A 15,219-nucleotide genomic window follows, 5' to 3' on the forward strand; every position below is an offset into this window, starting at 1 on the left:
AGGGTATCCCCAACCAAGCTATTCGGGATAAGGGAAACATATTTGAAGAACTACCTACACGATGTGGCTGCATTAGTGACTCCCTGCAAATCAAAATGTCAATTAGAAGGAAATATTGGGCTTTTACCTCTGATCTTTCTAAAAGCAGTTTCTGAGAGTGAAAACAACATAGTACGAGCAAACCATCGTATCTAGAATTCTAGATTTCATGGAGTGAATGGCAATAGGACAAGACTAGGAAAATAGCAAGACCAGGAAAGAGAGACGGCGGAAGAAGATTGGAAGAAATTCAAGGACTATCTTGGGAAATATTGTAAAATTAATGAATGTTAGAATGATGTTGGTTTAGAAATTAAGTGGTTTTCAGCTGTAATGATTAAGTAAAAAGAAAAGAAAGGTTGAAAATTAAATGAAAATTAAGGGAGAGGATTTGCTGAATTAATAATTAGAAATTGGAATACAAAAGGGGGAGGTATGAGGAGGTCGGGGAAGTAAGTTATAAGAAAATAAGGGAATGGAATTTTATTTGTTTTTAAACTGTTTTTAGTTATGTATTTTTTTCCTTTTTTATATATTTGATATGTCTTTTTTTTGTTTTATTTTTTCTGTATAAGTTTTTGAAATGTTAATAAATATCTTTAAAAAAAGACTAGGAAAATAGCAGAGTCACCAAAGCATAGAAATAAAGGAGACCTTTGATTTGAAATACAGTATAATAATTTAAAAATTAATAATAATTAATTATTTATACCCCGCCCATCTTTAAAGGGCGCATGTATGAGTGGGTCCGAGTGGTGTGTATGGTTTTTCTTTTGGCCCTGCTAGGTAAAACCACTGTTTACCTCTGAAATGGAACAAATGTCTATTGGGTTTTCCGTGGATTGACATTTGTTCCGATTCAGTGATAAACAACGGGTTTTTCCGGGGAAAGCGGCATGAAAAAAAAAGCTGCTTGGACCCACATCTGAAAAGCAGAGACCTGTGCCTGCAAATTGTGGCATGAATGAAAGTCTGGATTTCCAACTGAGGCAATTGATAGTGGCCTGTTTGGGAAGGAAATCTCGTTAATCCAAGTGACATGCTCATAAAAGTTTTAAATATATATGTCACCTTAGCAATTGTTTCATTAAACTTAGGAGGTGTAATGAGAAATAGGAATTATTGTGAATGTGCCTAATACTATGGTGTTGCCTAAAATATCATTTGATGAAGGAGCAAAGACTTCATAGAAGGTCTGAATAGTTCCTTAACCACCTCAGAATTTGAAATTGCAGTTTGCAGACTTGGGAGGCAGAGATGGAAGTTTTTATAGCTGGAGTTGGCTATATCCTTGGGGTGCAGTTGCTCTTTAAAAATATGAAACAGGATTAGCAGTTGTGGTTCTGCTTTTTAGAAGCCCAGTTACAATAGGTTCTGCTTTTATATTTTTAAATACAAATATTACAAAGGCACTTTTAAGTCTCTGGTGTAACCTCTCATTCAAAGGAAGTTATGTACAACTGCCCCTGCCCTGGACTTATTTCAGTGTTGGGAAGTGGGGAACAGCATATATAAGCAAATTAAAATTTTACTATTGGCCTCCACAGGTAAAGTCACCCTGGTACAGTATCCTTCGCCACATGCCCTGCCCTATGAATTTAGGTGAGCTGTGAGTAGTGAGCATGCCTTCTCAGCCATGGTACCCGCCCCTCCTATGGACTGCTCTGCCCCAGGAGACTCACTCATCTCTTTCTAGGCCCTACACCTCAATGCTCCACTTCTGCACTATCAAGTGTCCTGCTAAAGTATACTTGACTACTCCTTAGCCCTTTATTGTCTCCAGACTTTGAAGTGGTAGCCAAGTGTAAGTTAAGAGTTACCCTATTTTTTGCTCTATAAGACTCACTTTTTCCCTCCTAAAAAGTAAGGGGAAATGTGTGTGCGTCTTATGGAGCGAATGCAGGCTGCACAGCTATCCCAGAAGGCAGAACAGCAAGAGGGATCGCTGCTTTCGCTGCGCAGCGATCCCTCTTGCTGTTCTGCCTTCTGGGATTCAGAATATTTTTTTTCTTGTTTTCCTCCTCCAAAAACTAGGTGCGTCTTATGGTCTGGTGCGTCTTATAGAGCGAAAAATACGGTTCTCTCCTGCCTGCCTCTCTTCTTTGACTTTGCTGCTATTCTTTACCATTCTGAATACTACTGGGAAGCTAAGCAAGCTTGTCAAGGATCAGAACCATTGTAGATGGTGGAAAGGCAGAGAACGGGGCATGGAAGGAAGGAAAATATTTCTTCCACTTTCTTCCACACACTGATTTCTGGCTACCTTTTCTGCAGGGCAGAAAGCCAGAAAGGAACAGTTTGATCATCAGCCACACCTTGAATTGTTCCAGAGGATAAGGCAGGCTACAGCAAACACACAAAAGAGTTTTATGGCACACTAAAGACTTACAGATTTACTGTGGCTTAAGCCTTCATGCACAAGAGACCACTTCTTCAGATACATAAGAGTTCTTCTCAGTGTGCAGGTATGGAACTGAGTATGTTTAGTCTGGAGAAAATCAAGCAGAGACATGAGATTTGATTTCAAATATCCAAAAGGCTGTCACACAGTAGAAAGAGCAAACCTGTTCTCTGTTGTTCCAGAGGATAGGGTAGAACTAATGGACCGAAATTGCAAAGAGGCAGCTTTCGGCAAGTCATTAGGAGAAATGTCTTAACAGTAGGAGCTGTCTGTCAGTGAAACAGATGGGCTTGGTGGACTCACCTTCACTAGATGAACTTGAGTATAGACTGCATGATCATTTATCAGGGCTCCTGTTGTTGCATGGATAGAGCAAGGTGCTGATAATGTCAAGGTCACAGTTTTGATCCACTTATGTTACAGTTGCATATTCCTGGATTGCAGGGTGTTGGATCTGCAGGGTCCCTTCCAACTCTTAAGATTCTTGCCTTGGCCTTTGACAACTGAGGCATCCAGCACTGAGCAGGGCACTGGACTAGAACACCTTCAAAATACCTTCTACGTTTCTCCACTTTTATCACACACACAAAGGAAGGAAGGAAAATCCAGCTAAGGAAATGCAGGTCCTTAAAAACTTTTACCACATTAAGTTTTCTTCTGTCTGTCTCAAACTAGCAGCCTTGTACCTGGTGTTGCTTGGGAATTCTAAGAACACTGCTCCCCTCACCCAAATCAGTGGTGTTTTGAAATCAGTGGTTAAAATCACTGACAGTGCAATTTCAAAATGTTCAGTCCATCATAACAGCATCTAACTGTATCCAAACATGGACAAAAACCTGCTCCTTGATCTCAGGAACCATGCAAAATTTGGTTATGATATCTTAAGAGGTGTCCAAACAGACAAACAACTTTCCAAAATAGGTACAGTGGTACCTCGGGTTACATACACTTCAGGTTACATACCCAGAATTAATACCTCGGGTTAAGAACTTTGCTTCAGGATGAGAACAGAAATCGTGCTCCGGCGTCGCGGCAGCAGCAGGAGGCCCCATTAGCTAAAGTGGTCTTCAGGTTAAGAACGGACCTCCAGAACAAATTAAGTACTTAACCCGAGGTACCGCTGTAATAGAATATATAATTGATTGCGGGGATCTAGGCAGCAGCCTGCTGTAAGATGAAAGTGGCTCTGGCCTTGAAAATCTGTTACAGAAGGTACCAGATATCTCCTTTCAAGTTAGGAATTTAGCTGCCCAGCCTCAGAAAGTGGTAGTTTGCATGCCTGTACCATTTGGTGACCTGTTACCAAGTTTCCCTCAGTATTGTTTCATTCTGCAAACATTTCACATTTAACAATATATATGTACATTTAAGTTTTCCAACCTGTGTGGTCTCTGTTATGCAAAAGTACACAACTACCAGGATAGCTTACAAAATAAAAACCCAAGAAAGGGAGCAAGCAACAGTGTGGCTATTCCCTGCTCCCACCACCATCTATCATATGTGAACTAGGGATCATGCTTTAGTGTTCTCTCCTTCAAGCATGCTTTTACTGATCATCTAGATAAGCAGTAACAGGAGAAGCAGGTGTGTGGTGTTTCGGCAGAGGAAGCACTCAGGAAAAAAGCTGATGCAAGGAGTTTCTTTTCTTTTCTGATGTCAGCATAGCAGGACCAGAAATGAAGAGAACAGAAACAGCTTTGCTCAGTGTTGTTTTAGCTGAAAATAAGAAATGTGGTTTTATAAGGCCAATTGTAGCTCCCACCTGTAATGAGGTAGAAAGCAAGTTCAGCTTCATTTCTTGAGAAGAGATAAAGTAAGTCCAAACAAAATACATCTATAGTGGCTGTTTCCTACATGAATCATGGAAACTGTAGTTCAACTCCTCCCCAGCTGCAACGCCCTTAAACTACAATTTGTAGGATCATAGAATTATTTTGAGTAAGTCACATACTTTAAGTGTATGGTGTATACATATGTCCAGGGGCAGCAGAAGGATGTGGAGGCAACGGCAAATGTGGCAGCTGAACTTGCTTAGGTTACTTTGAGGGATAAAGAGGGCCCCATCTCCATTTTCAAAGACGTCTCTCCAGGAAATCTCATTGCTGAACTATTAAGGCATGAGAATGTTTAATTGCCCAAAAGCAAGGAAATGCAAAACAGCAATTTCTGCCCTCATTGGCCAATGTGGCAGTCTATATCTCTGTTATGAGAGAGAGAAAATGTTATTATGAAGTGCTTAAGGTCCCTGATTCAAGCCCTGGCAACTCTTGTAAACATAGAAAAGAAAAAAGGACCAAGTAGTAGAAGGTGATGGGAAAGGCTTGGGACTCTGGAGAGATGCTACCAGTCAGAGCAGACAATCCTGCTCTATATGGACATAGCTAAATCCCATGAACTAGCTGTCAGTTTGTATTTTTATCACCTGCTATGAAGAAAAAATGACTGATTGTAGCCCCCCCCCCGCTGTCTCTCTTATACACACACCACTTTGTAAGTTCTGCCAAAGATAAGGGTGATAGTCAAATAAATTCTTGCACCAGTTGAAGGGAAAGTGCCAGCAGTGATATTTTCCCCATCCTCTCCTTGAGCCATCTTCAAATATGCTCTGGAGGGTTGGAGGAACTGCTGGGGGTGCACAAAGGAAAGAAACGGGAGAACACTTTACTGTGTAGGAAGAAATCATTGTGGTGATGGTACGTTCACCTAGGATGAATACAGCTCTAACTGCTATCGCCTTCTGAGTAAATTCACATCCTCATGAATTCATACTACAGCAGTAAGAGAGATTTGAGAAACTGTGTATCAAGGGCAGTGAGTGGTACTTAACAAAGGAGGAGACAACTGAAATTAATGGATCTAACTTAGTCATTGATTTCAGGAAGGATTATTTGTTTCATCATTAATTAATCACACATTTACTTACACTTTGGCTCTGGTCTGGGATTGCTGATGTTTTGTTTTTAAGCAATAAAATTTCATGATATTAATAAATTTCATTAATTTCAATGGTTCTATGCTGAGTAAAACTCAGCCGAATACCTCCCAGTATGTGCATTTTGCTTGTTCATTCCTTATTAACACGTATGTATGAGCTAGTTTACACAATCAGTAGACATAAAAAAACAAACACCTGCCCATTCCCACTACAGTTGGGAAATAGCATGAATCAATGCTGCTGGGGTTGTGGTGGGGGGCAATCTATGCACACCTGAAACTAGCTTATCAGGGAGAAGAAGGCTAGGCTAGAATTCCTCTCCCCAATATTGATTTGTCTACTGGTAGAAAAGATTATAGATTGTTTTTATTGAGACCAGACCCTGGCAGCTGTTTCCCAAAGGGTTGAAGGAGATATGTCGGAACCATCACTGCTCATGTTGTAGGCATGCTACCACCCGTGGCCAAACAGGTTTTACTAACTTTCCATAGTGCTTCAAAACCCTGCAAAACTTGTTTGTCATGGATGATAAATGGGACAAAAGAATTGAGGGGGCATACCGCAGGCTACAGTGGCTCTCTTTTACCATTTGAAACTGAGAAACTATTGTTAACTTTCAGACTCCTAGACTGCCAGCCTAAGCGCACTTAGTGCAGAGTCTCACTGCATCCAGTGGGACTTGTTTCTATGGTTAGGTTAACACTTCCACTTCTCCCACATCTAGAAAAACAGGAATCTGAGCAGTTTCCCACTTGCTTTCTGAGCATGGGGCAGAGTGGTTTTCTGTTTGCCCCGCTGCTTTCCCCAGGGAAACCCGCTCGCTGAATCAGAGCAAATGTCAATCCACAGAAAACTTGATTGGCATTTCCTCTGATTCAGCAGTAAAGATCGGGTTCTCCCAGGGGAAAGTGGCACCACAAGCGGAAGACTGGATGAGCCCTATGTCATGTTATGGAGAAAACTCAGTCCCCCACTTTGATCACTTTTGAAAATACTACTGTTTTTCAATTAGAATTATTTTTTGCTGCCCTGGAGTACAGTATCATTCTCCTTTACTCTCCCTCTGCGTCTTCTACAAGCCCTTCTCTCCCCCTCTCCATTTCCTTCCCACAGCTGTGCACCAGGAAATTCTATTTACAGTTGCTTTTATAAGAGACTCTCCTTAGGACACCAGCCGTATTCCTGTAACATAATCAGAATGACACAACTCACAGCACCCCCCCCCCCGAAAGAACTGTGCTAGTTCCTCCAGTGCCCTTCCCCCTCTATATATCTTTCACAATGCTTGCTTGATAACAAAAAACAAAGAAATTTCATTTAAAACTCATACTCTACATTGCACAGCGATTCATGGAAACAGCATCAACTTGTTTGTTCTCAACAACTCTTTGACAAGGCTTGCACATTGGTTTCAAAAGTTAGAAACATAACATTTTCAGAATTCATTATATAAACTTGGGCCATATCTGTATCTTCAGCTGCCAAATAATAATAATAATTAATTAAAGATGTGGAAAATTAACCAATATTGTCCCAAAGAAGCAGGACACAGACTATTTATAGCAACATATTGCAAACCACAATGGAGCACAATATATATTTTACCATTTAAAAAATGTTTTTAAAAGAATGAGACATCTAGGCACATTACAGCAGTTATCAGCAACAACAGCAGTTTGAAATTCCTCTTGCCAGTATGAGAGTGTGATGAGGATCTTTCATCTTCTGCAGAGGCCAAATAAAGTGTACCTTCGAGGGAACTGTAATCCCAAAGAACCATACTCCTGCATTTTGGATAAGGAAACTTCTGGTTTGTCCATTTTATATACATCAGGTGCTGCTTTTGCATATTAAGCAAGTTGCCAGCATAGCCCATGGCTTAACAAAGTAGAATTCTTATCATACTTCCCTATACAATCTTTACATCTGTCCAGTGCTCATATGTATATACTATAGTTACTGTTAAACTGCCATGATGTTTACGTCCCGGCCCCAAAATTTCAACAAGTGGGTTGGCCTGGCTTCTGCAGCTACTCAGAGGGTTTCTGAGCTAGGATTATCTTTATCAGGTGCCTGCAGCTGCTTCTCCATCTCCCCATTTAAGTTTTCCTTGCTTCCATTCTTCATAGCATCAGATTTCTTCTTTTCCAGATTCTGCTTTAGTTTGAGGGAGGAATCTCTCCTGGACAGGAGTGTGGGATTGAAACCAGGGAACCCTCCACTCACCACTGTACGTTTCTCTAGAAAGAGATGAACAAAAGCACTTAGAAGCAACAATAGAGTATTGCCATGCATAAGCTCATCACTATCGTTGCAACAAAGCACCTTCAAGAATTCGCATGCAAGGATGTGTGTGTTCAAATTAAATCTGCTAGTCTCCAGAGGAACCTAGCAGTCACAGTAAATAACAGAACAGGATACAGTGGCAGCTCGGAACTCGATGGCTCCGTTCTCGAACGTTTCGGCTCAGAAGTAAGTGCTCCAGTTTTCAAATGTTCCTAGAAAAATGAATGTCTGATGCGGCTTCTGCTGTGAAAAAACCTAGCTGTCAGCCAATCGGAAGCCACACCTCGGAACTCGAACTTTTTGGAACATGAACGTTTTTCCAGAATGGATTACGTTTGAGTTCCGAGGTACCACTGAACAAACAAACAAGGCAGAATGTTCCAAACAAGGACATTTTTATTTGTATAAGAGCACAAAGGATCTTTAGAACAACAACATGGCTCATAAACCCTGGAGGGATCTGACCTCTGTGCACAGTTAGGAGGAAGATCAAAAAGAATCGCCGATATTACTTTCTGCAATGCAAGATTATTCCCTGGTAAGCAAACAACTACCAGATACAGCTGTGTGCAAGTTTGAAGCAGTGGGTCAATTGGCTGCAGTTATCAGATTTAGCTGTGTATTTGCTCCAAATGCAAATACTTTATGCGGTCACTTACCTCCTGGTGCAATGGGGTGCATCAGTCGATTCATCTGAACATTCCAATGCTTTACATTGGTGCTGGCCTGTTGAAGCTTCCGCTGGGCCAACTGCAATGAAACAGGAAAAAAGCACTAATCAATCAGGCAACATCACAAATTAACAATAATGTATATACTTATCTTCATATACAACCCATCCAACCAAGTTCTCAGGGCAGTCTAAAGAAGCGATAAAATATAAGGTACAAAATACAATAAAAACTCTGGCTGGTATTCAACTACTGCATCCTGTCAGTGCAAGGAATTCAACTTGTGCAACAGGACTTTCCCACTGTCCTCTCCCCATGTGCACCCCACACCCTCCCAAATCTGCCCAAGAGAGTTGGGGGAACCCCTAGAACAGATTTATCATTCTGCCCAGACACTGAGGTCCAGCGCTAAAGGCCTTCTGGCGGTTCCCTCACTGCAAGAAGTGAGGTTACAGGGAACCAGGCAGAGGGCCTTCTTGGTAATGGTGCCCGCCCTGTGGAACGTCCTCCCATCAGATGTCAAGGAAATAAAAAACTATCTGATTTTTGGAAGACATCTGAAGGCAGCCCTGTTTTAATGTTTGATGTTTTTATCACATTTTTAATATTCTGTTGGAAGCCGCCCAGAGTGGCTGGGGAGGCCCAGCCAGATGGGTGGGGTATAAGTAATAAATAAATAAATAAATATTATTATTATTGTGGTGATGGTGGTGGTTACATTGCACTGTGTCCTTTGCACTAATGGGACACAGTGCAGTTCCCATGTTCTTCATTGCTAGCCCAAACATTCTAACATAATTAGCAAAGCATACAGTAAACACAGCACAAAACCAGGAGCAGTGGGCCCTTCTAGGGGGACTGTTCATACAAAATGTGGTTACTATCCTGTACTTTAAGTGCAATTATCCCAACATTATGCTAAGTGCACTTAGGAATAATCTTTCATTCCAAAATCTTTCTCAAAAGGCAACAGGTGGGAAATTGATGATAAATCACAGTAAGTTGCTTGGGGGTTGTTGTTTTTTAAGTTGCTGTATGACTGCAGATTTGGTCACCTAATATTTTCAGAGAAGTGCTGATAAATATAAAAAATGCTAGCTTCATAGAAACAGAATTGAAGAATTGGAAGGGATTCTGAGGGTAATCACAACTAAAACATCCATGACAACCAAACTCTGCTTAAAAACCTCTAATGAAGTAGAGTCCACCAACTTGGTCCAAGGGAGTACAAGTACAGTGTCTCCTTTTTAAGGCACCACAGGTACTGGGATGCATTTCACAGGGCGTACATCATCTGGAACTAAATCTCTGGAGCTCTCTCTCACAGGTGTACCATACCTGTTTTCTGCTAGTGATTTACTTTGGCCCAGATTTGATAGTTTGATCTAACAGTAAATAAGTGTGTCTGTGTGTGGAAGAAGCAGGGAAGAGATTGTCTTGCTTTGGGAAGGAGACTACATAAAGAGGCAACTTGAGCCCTTTTTGAATTGCACAATCCAGTTTTGCACCATGCAAATGCTATAATCAGTTACTGTTTTAAGCATGTAGTTTGTACCTTGCCATCTTGAGCTACTTATGGGGAGGTGGGATTGACAGTGGCTAAGTAAGATGTTTCTGTGGCGGTAACACTCTCCTAGAGAGAAGCAGAGACAGCTCCATCACTCACCATGACATCCTGGTCCACCTTTTCTCTATTGACTCTCACTTCTTCCAGCTGCTGTTGGGCCTCTTCCAGAAACTTGCTCTTGTTTTCCGTTTCTTGCTTGAGGATCAGCTTTTCATGCTGGGTTCTGATGATGTACTCCTCCTGCTCCTCCTTCAGCTTCATCAGCTGCTTCAATTTCTCCTCCTCTTCATTCAGCAACCTAACAAAATTGCAAAAGATGTCAGTTACATTTCACTCTATGAGCAATGCTGGTGCCGGGCAATTTTGTTGCCCTGTAGGCCAGGCTAACTACTTCCACTCCCCAGCAAAAAAAAAACTTCAATTTTCAAAAACAGATGTCTTGTAGAAAAAAATGAAAAGCCCAAGGCTTGAAACTGCTAAATTTACTTTGAATTGCTAGAATAAGTAATATAACAGTTTTTGAATTTCCTTCTCAAATAAACAAGAAAATGGTTTAGCACACAAATCATTTTGAATATTATTGTCATCTGCGATGTTAAAATTTAAGTCTCTTAAAAGTTTTGGTTTCAGGCACATCAAAATCTCACTTTGCACGCCTTTTCCTTTGCAAATGCTGTCACCAATTCCTTCAGGTCAAGTGCTGATACTTGGGCATGTTCAATGGATATAGTTGTCAAGCCGTATGTCTCTTTTGCTTGGGACGCGGGTGGCGCTGTGGGTAAAAGCCTCAGCGCCTAGGGCTTGCCGATCGAAAGGTCGGCGGTTCGAATCCCTGCGGCGGGGTGCGCTCCCGTTGCTCGGTCCCAGCGCCTGCCAACCTAACAGTTCGAAAGCACCCTCGGGTGCAAGTAGATAAATAGGGACCGCTTTCTAGCGGGAAGGTAAACGGCGTTTCCGTGTGCAGCTCTGGCTTGCCAGAGCAGCGATGTCACGCTGGCCACGTGACCCGGAAGTGTCTTCGGACAGCGCTGGCCCCTGGCCTCTTGAGTGAGATGGGCGCACAACCCCAGAGTCTGGCAAGACTGGCCCGTACGGGCAGGGGTACCTTTACCTTTACCTTTATGTCTCTTTTGCAACACTGCTGAGCGTATGTAAGTTCTTGTAAGTTTGATTTCTGAAAAACTGTTTTCAAAATCTAAAAGTCATATATTATCAGAAAGGTATAGGTTAGAATAAAAACCAATCTGTGCCCCTCAAAGATCAGTACGGTGCATTTCTGAGGTCAGTGCCCTAGGCAGCTGCCTAGTTGGCCTAATTATAGCACAAACCCTGCCTATGAGAAATTTTCTTGTTTAAGCCACTGGTCAGTTCCAGTACACACAGGGAGAGTCCATGTAACTGTGAAGGAAAACAGTATGATTTGCAAGAAGTGTGTGCAACTGCCTCCATTCTGGGAATCCTTGCTTAGGACACGGTGAAGATATTGGGGAAAGAGTTTTCTGGGAAATGTTTTGTCCCATCTCAAATCTCTGCAAAGCCTGGGGCTTTACCTATGTCTCTCCTTTTTCTTTTGATCTCAAGATTCGGTCCACCATCAGCTACTGTAACTTCCTCTCTACCCCCTTAGCAAATGCCCTGGTGCAATCCTCTCATGTGTAGTTTTCCACTGTCTCACCTTGACCTCTATTCAGAACTGTGTCGTCAAACTCATTCACTTCTGTTGTCACTCTGACAATGCAACGCCCCCCTTTAAATCCCTATGCTGCCTTCTGTCTGTTCCCAGATCCAGCACAAATCCCCTGCCCTTTCTTTTAGAGTCCTCCAAGGCCCAATCTCCATTTTATCTCTCTGCTCTTATTCTGATGTGTCCCTGTCCATGACCTTTGCACCTCCGCCCTGTTGTCTGACGGTTTCCTGCTCCCTCAAAATACTCCACTGTTTCTCTTAATCTTCTTTTCGCTTTCAGCTAACTGCCTCCTAGAAGACTTCAGAGATGCCATGTAACCCCTCTTCCTTCAAACCCCTCCTCAAAACTCTCTTTTCTATTAATACTTTTTCTTCATCTATACCCCACTGCAATTCAGCCAAAGTACATGCAGCTGAAATAGATGCATATCCTCTCTGTTTACCCCTGCCTCCATTTCCTTTCTCGTCCTCTGTTGTAGGCTCCTTGGTGCAGGAACCATTGTCTTATACTTTGTAAAGTATACATACATTGATGGCATGGGAATAGAATATAATTAATAATATAATATAATAATATAGCAAATGGTGCAGTAGAGGACATTTGTGTTGATACTAGCACAGATCAGCTATACCAATTCCAGATTTCCCCCAGTAAGAGGTGTATAAAGTGAAATGAAAACACTTGAAGGGGCTTCAGTTTTTCTTGGAAAAATTACACTCATAAATAGTAGTGTCCTGCAAAATTATAGTTACAGCAAACTGCAAGCCTCAGCCCTGGAATTGCTCCCAGTTCTTCCAGAGGGGTAGATGGCAAGGGAGTACATGAGTCCACCATCACTGAAGGATCTCACAATTATTTCAAAGGACATTATATCCAGAGCTAGTTGAAGGAAGCTGAGCATTCATTATCCATACCGGGCCTGTGCATATCTCACGGCCTCTTCATCCTGACGAGCTTTAACCTCCTGGTGCAGAGCATCTTGGAGTCGTTGCTGCATCTCCTCCAGTTCTGTGATGCGCTTGCGCTGACGTTCTGCCTCTGCCTCCTTCAGTACCATCTCAGCCTGCATGTTAGCACGAGCCTGCAGGTATAATAATACCATGCGGTTAGTATGTAGAGTACACAGCCCAACAGCAGGGGGCAGAATCAGCTACCTAAACTCAGCCTACAACTCAGCCGTTGGTGCAGACTGTGGTATGGCTTTTGTCATTTCCAGTACAGATTTGTGGATGTACGAAGACAGGCATGCAATAATTAGCAGCGTAGAAAGAAGCAAAACTGAGTGGCTCAGTGGGTTGTGGAGCTCAGATTGGAATTCTTTTTTGTGGGGTGGGGTGGGGGGAGGTAACACTTATTGGAATGTTAAGAGAGGTCCATGACCTCCCCTATAGGAGATTTCTGCCTATTTGCCTTGGTGGCTATTAAATGATGTCATGATGAATATAACAATGCCGAGCTGGATGTTTTGCACTATGGAATATGGCTGTCACTCTGAAGCTGGGTAGTGACTGCACAGAATTCCACTTGAAGCAAGAAAAATATTTTTCGGACACAGTTTTTGTTGCACAGAGCCTGAGTAATACTTGATGCATATTGCCTCATTTTACAGCTTGCTTGCTTGGATTAGATGTGCCACAATTATGCAACAAATAATAAGTAATCTGCATGCCATGAAAAGAAAAGTGACACAGTTTCTAGTATACAGCAGGCTCCTATTTATAACAAGCTATTTGATTAATATCAGCAGTAAACAACTATATAAGCTTGTTATTGGCATCCGTCTGTCTTGACAGACAATGGAGTGTGCCTCTGGTGATCTCCCCGGGGCACAAGTCTAGGCAGCGTGTATGGAGGTCCTGGGCTGCCCACACAAGACCCCCCTCTCGGCCTTGCTGATGTGGACCACAGTAAAGCAGAGCAATACATTTGGCACCAGCTTGGCTTCAGGAGTTTTGCATATTATTACAAGAACCCTGAACCTGGCAGAGTAGTACATGGGCAGCCAATGCAGATATTTTTGCAGAGATGTCACATTCTGTTGGTCTTGCACCTCCATCAGTAGTGTATAGCCACTGTATTCTGCACTACTTGGAACATCTGGATAGCACCACACAGCAAAACCATAGTGCAGTGCTTAGGCGTGTGAGCTGCTAATCTTAAGCCAAGAGAAAGCAGGCCTTCCATCACTTCATGCTTCTCAAAAGGATGTGCTCCCTCCTCGTCCAGCTTCCTTGTCCAGCCAGTCTAGGCTGAAGGTCCCAAGGAGACCTATTGCGCAAGCTAGAGCACTGAACAAGCCCCTAAAAATTCCACGGCATTCCTAACCCCTCCTGGGTATTGTTGGCAAGCTGACTGACCCACCAAAGATGCCAAGGAGGGATTCGTATCTTTGTTGGCTGACCTTGTCTACCAGGCAGGTTGTGGATGTGGGAGCCCCCTCGCTCTTCGCCTTCAACCTACCTTCTCAGCTTCCTGCAACTGTATCTCCAGCGTCCTCTGCATTTCCTCATGCTGCTGCTGGCGCCGCTCCTCCTCCTCGTGGAGCAAGAGCTCAGCTTGGCGCTGGGCCTCCTTCAGCAGCTCCAGCTCCTGCAGCTTGCGCTCCTTCTCCTCCTGCAGCTGCTTCAGGCGCTGCATCTCCTCCTCCTTGGCAGCCTTCTTCCGCTCCCGCTGCTCCCGCTGCTCCCGTCGCTTCTGCTTCAAGTCCTTGTGCAGAGACTTCTTGCCCTCGGCCTGGAGGCGGATTGCCATCTGGATGGCTGCCGGGGAAGGAAGGGCCAGAGATGTCAGAAGGGGACATAGGGGCTGCCTTGGCTAGTGACTATAAAGAGCCGCTTGACTCACAACCACTTCTCTATCCCTTAGGGTAAGGGAAACTCAGGTCCAGGGTCCAAATGTGGATCTTGATGTCTTTATATCTAGTGCTCAGGGATCTTCCTAGGCCACACCCTTTACTGGTCCTGCTTCATAACTTCTTGGTTTTGCCTGGCTGGAATGTGACCTTAAATTCTCATAATGTCTCTTGCTCCCATGGATGGAGGAGAGGTGAGTGCATGTAGAAACAAAGCCTAGTGCACAAAGGTAAGATTTACATTAATTGCTCCTCCCACTTTTGCCTCTGGTTCCACCCACCACTGGCACGTAGCCCCTGGAAGGTTACCTCAAAGGGATGTGGCCCACCAATCCCTTAGGCCATCTCCTGTGAGGCTCTTCTCTAAAGCCTCACCCTTTTCAAAAGTGAGGCAGGTAAAGAAAGAGAGGGGATTTAGCACCCCTGTCATGGGGACATCCTCTCCAAGGAGGCTCACCTGGAAGCAACGTAGCATAAACATAAGCCTCCTTAGCTGCCCAGGCTTTTTACCTCATTGAACTGTTGCATTATCTGCTTGTCTGATTAATCATTTTCATTGTTTTCATGAATTGCACTTCAAATATTTTTTTTAAAACTTCCCTGCAATTGATTTCGATGATGGGCAACATAAAAATACGTCAGAGAAATGAAATAAGGAAGAGTTGCAACATTCAGCACCCATGACCCCCAGAGTTTTGGGATATCTGCTTTCTTGTCTGATGCTATCCAACAGGAAGCAAAACCAAACTTCCTTTTCATCCTGCAAATTCATAAAAGTTTTG

At 43.0% G+C, this 15,219-nt stretch overlaps 1 protein-coding gene across 3 annotated transcripts in view; it reads right to left on the reverse strand.

Moving 5' to 3' along the window:
* Positions 1 to 6,668: 6,668 nt before the first annotated feature.
* The window catches only part of DEF6 (DEF6 guanine nucleotide exchange factor), a 53,783-nt gene continuing 45,232 nt past the window's right edge, over positions 6,669 to 15,219 (reverse strand). For all 3 annotated transcript variants that reach the window (XM_083744991.1, XM_083744990.1, XM_083744989.1), the window contains exons 7-11: positions 14,047 to 14,345; positions 12,501 to 12,667; positions 9,999 to 10,197; positions 8,321 to 8,411; positions 6,669 to 7,615 (exon numbers count right to left, since the gene is read on the reverse strand). In XM_083744991.1, coding sequence (XP_083601117.1) covers positions 7,410 to 7,615; positions 8,321 to 8,411; positions 9,999 to 10,197; positions 12,501 to 12,667; positions 14,047 to 14,345 — 962 coding nt within the window. In that variant the 3' untranslated portion in view covers positions 6,669 to 7,409. The remainder of the gene's footprint in view (positions 7,616 to 8,320; positions 8,412 to 9,998; positions 10,198 to 12,500; positions 12,668 to 14,046; positions 14,346 to 15,219) is intronic.

Source organism: Podarcis gaigeae, assembly GCF_964106915.1.
Source record: "Podarcis gaigeae genome assembly, chromosome: 6".
Lineage (NCBI taxonomy): Eukaryota > Metazoa > Chordata > Lepidosauria > Squamata > Lacertidae > Podarcis > Podarcis gaigeae.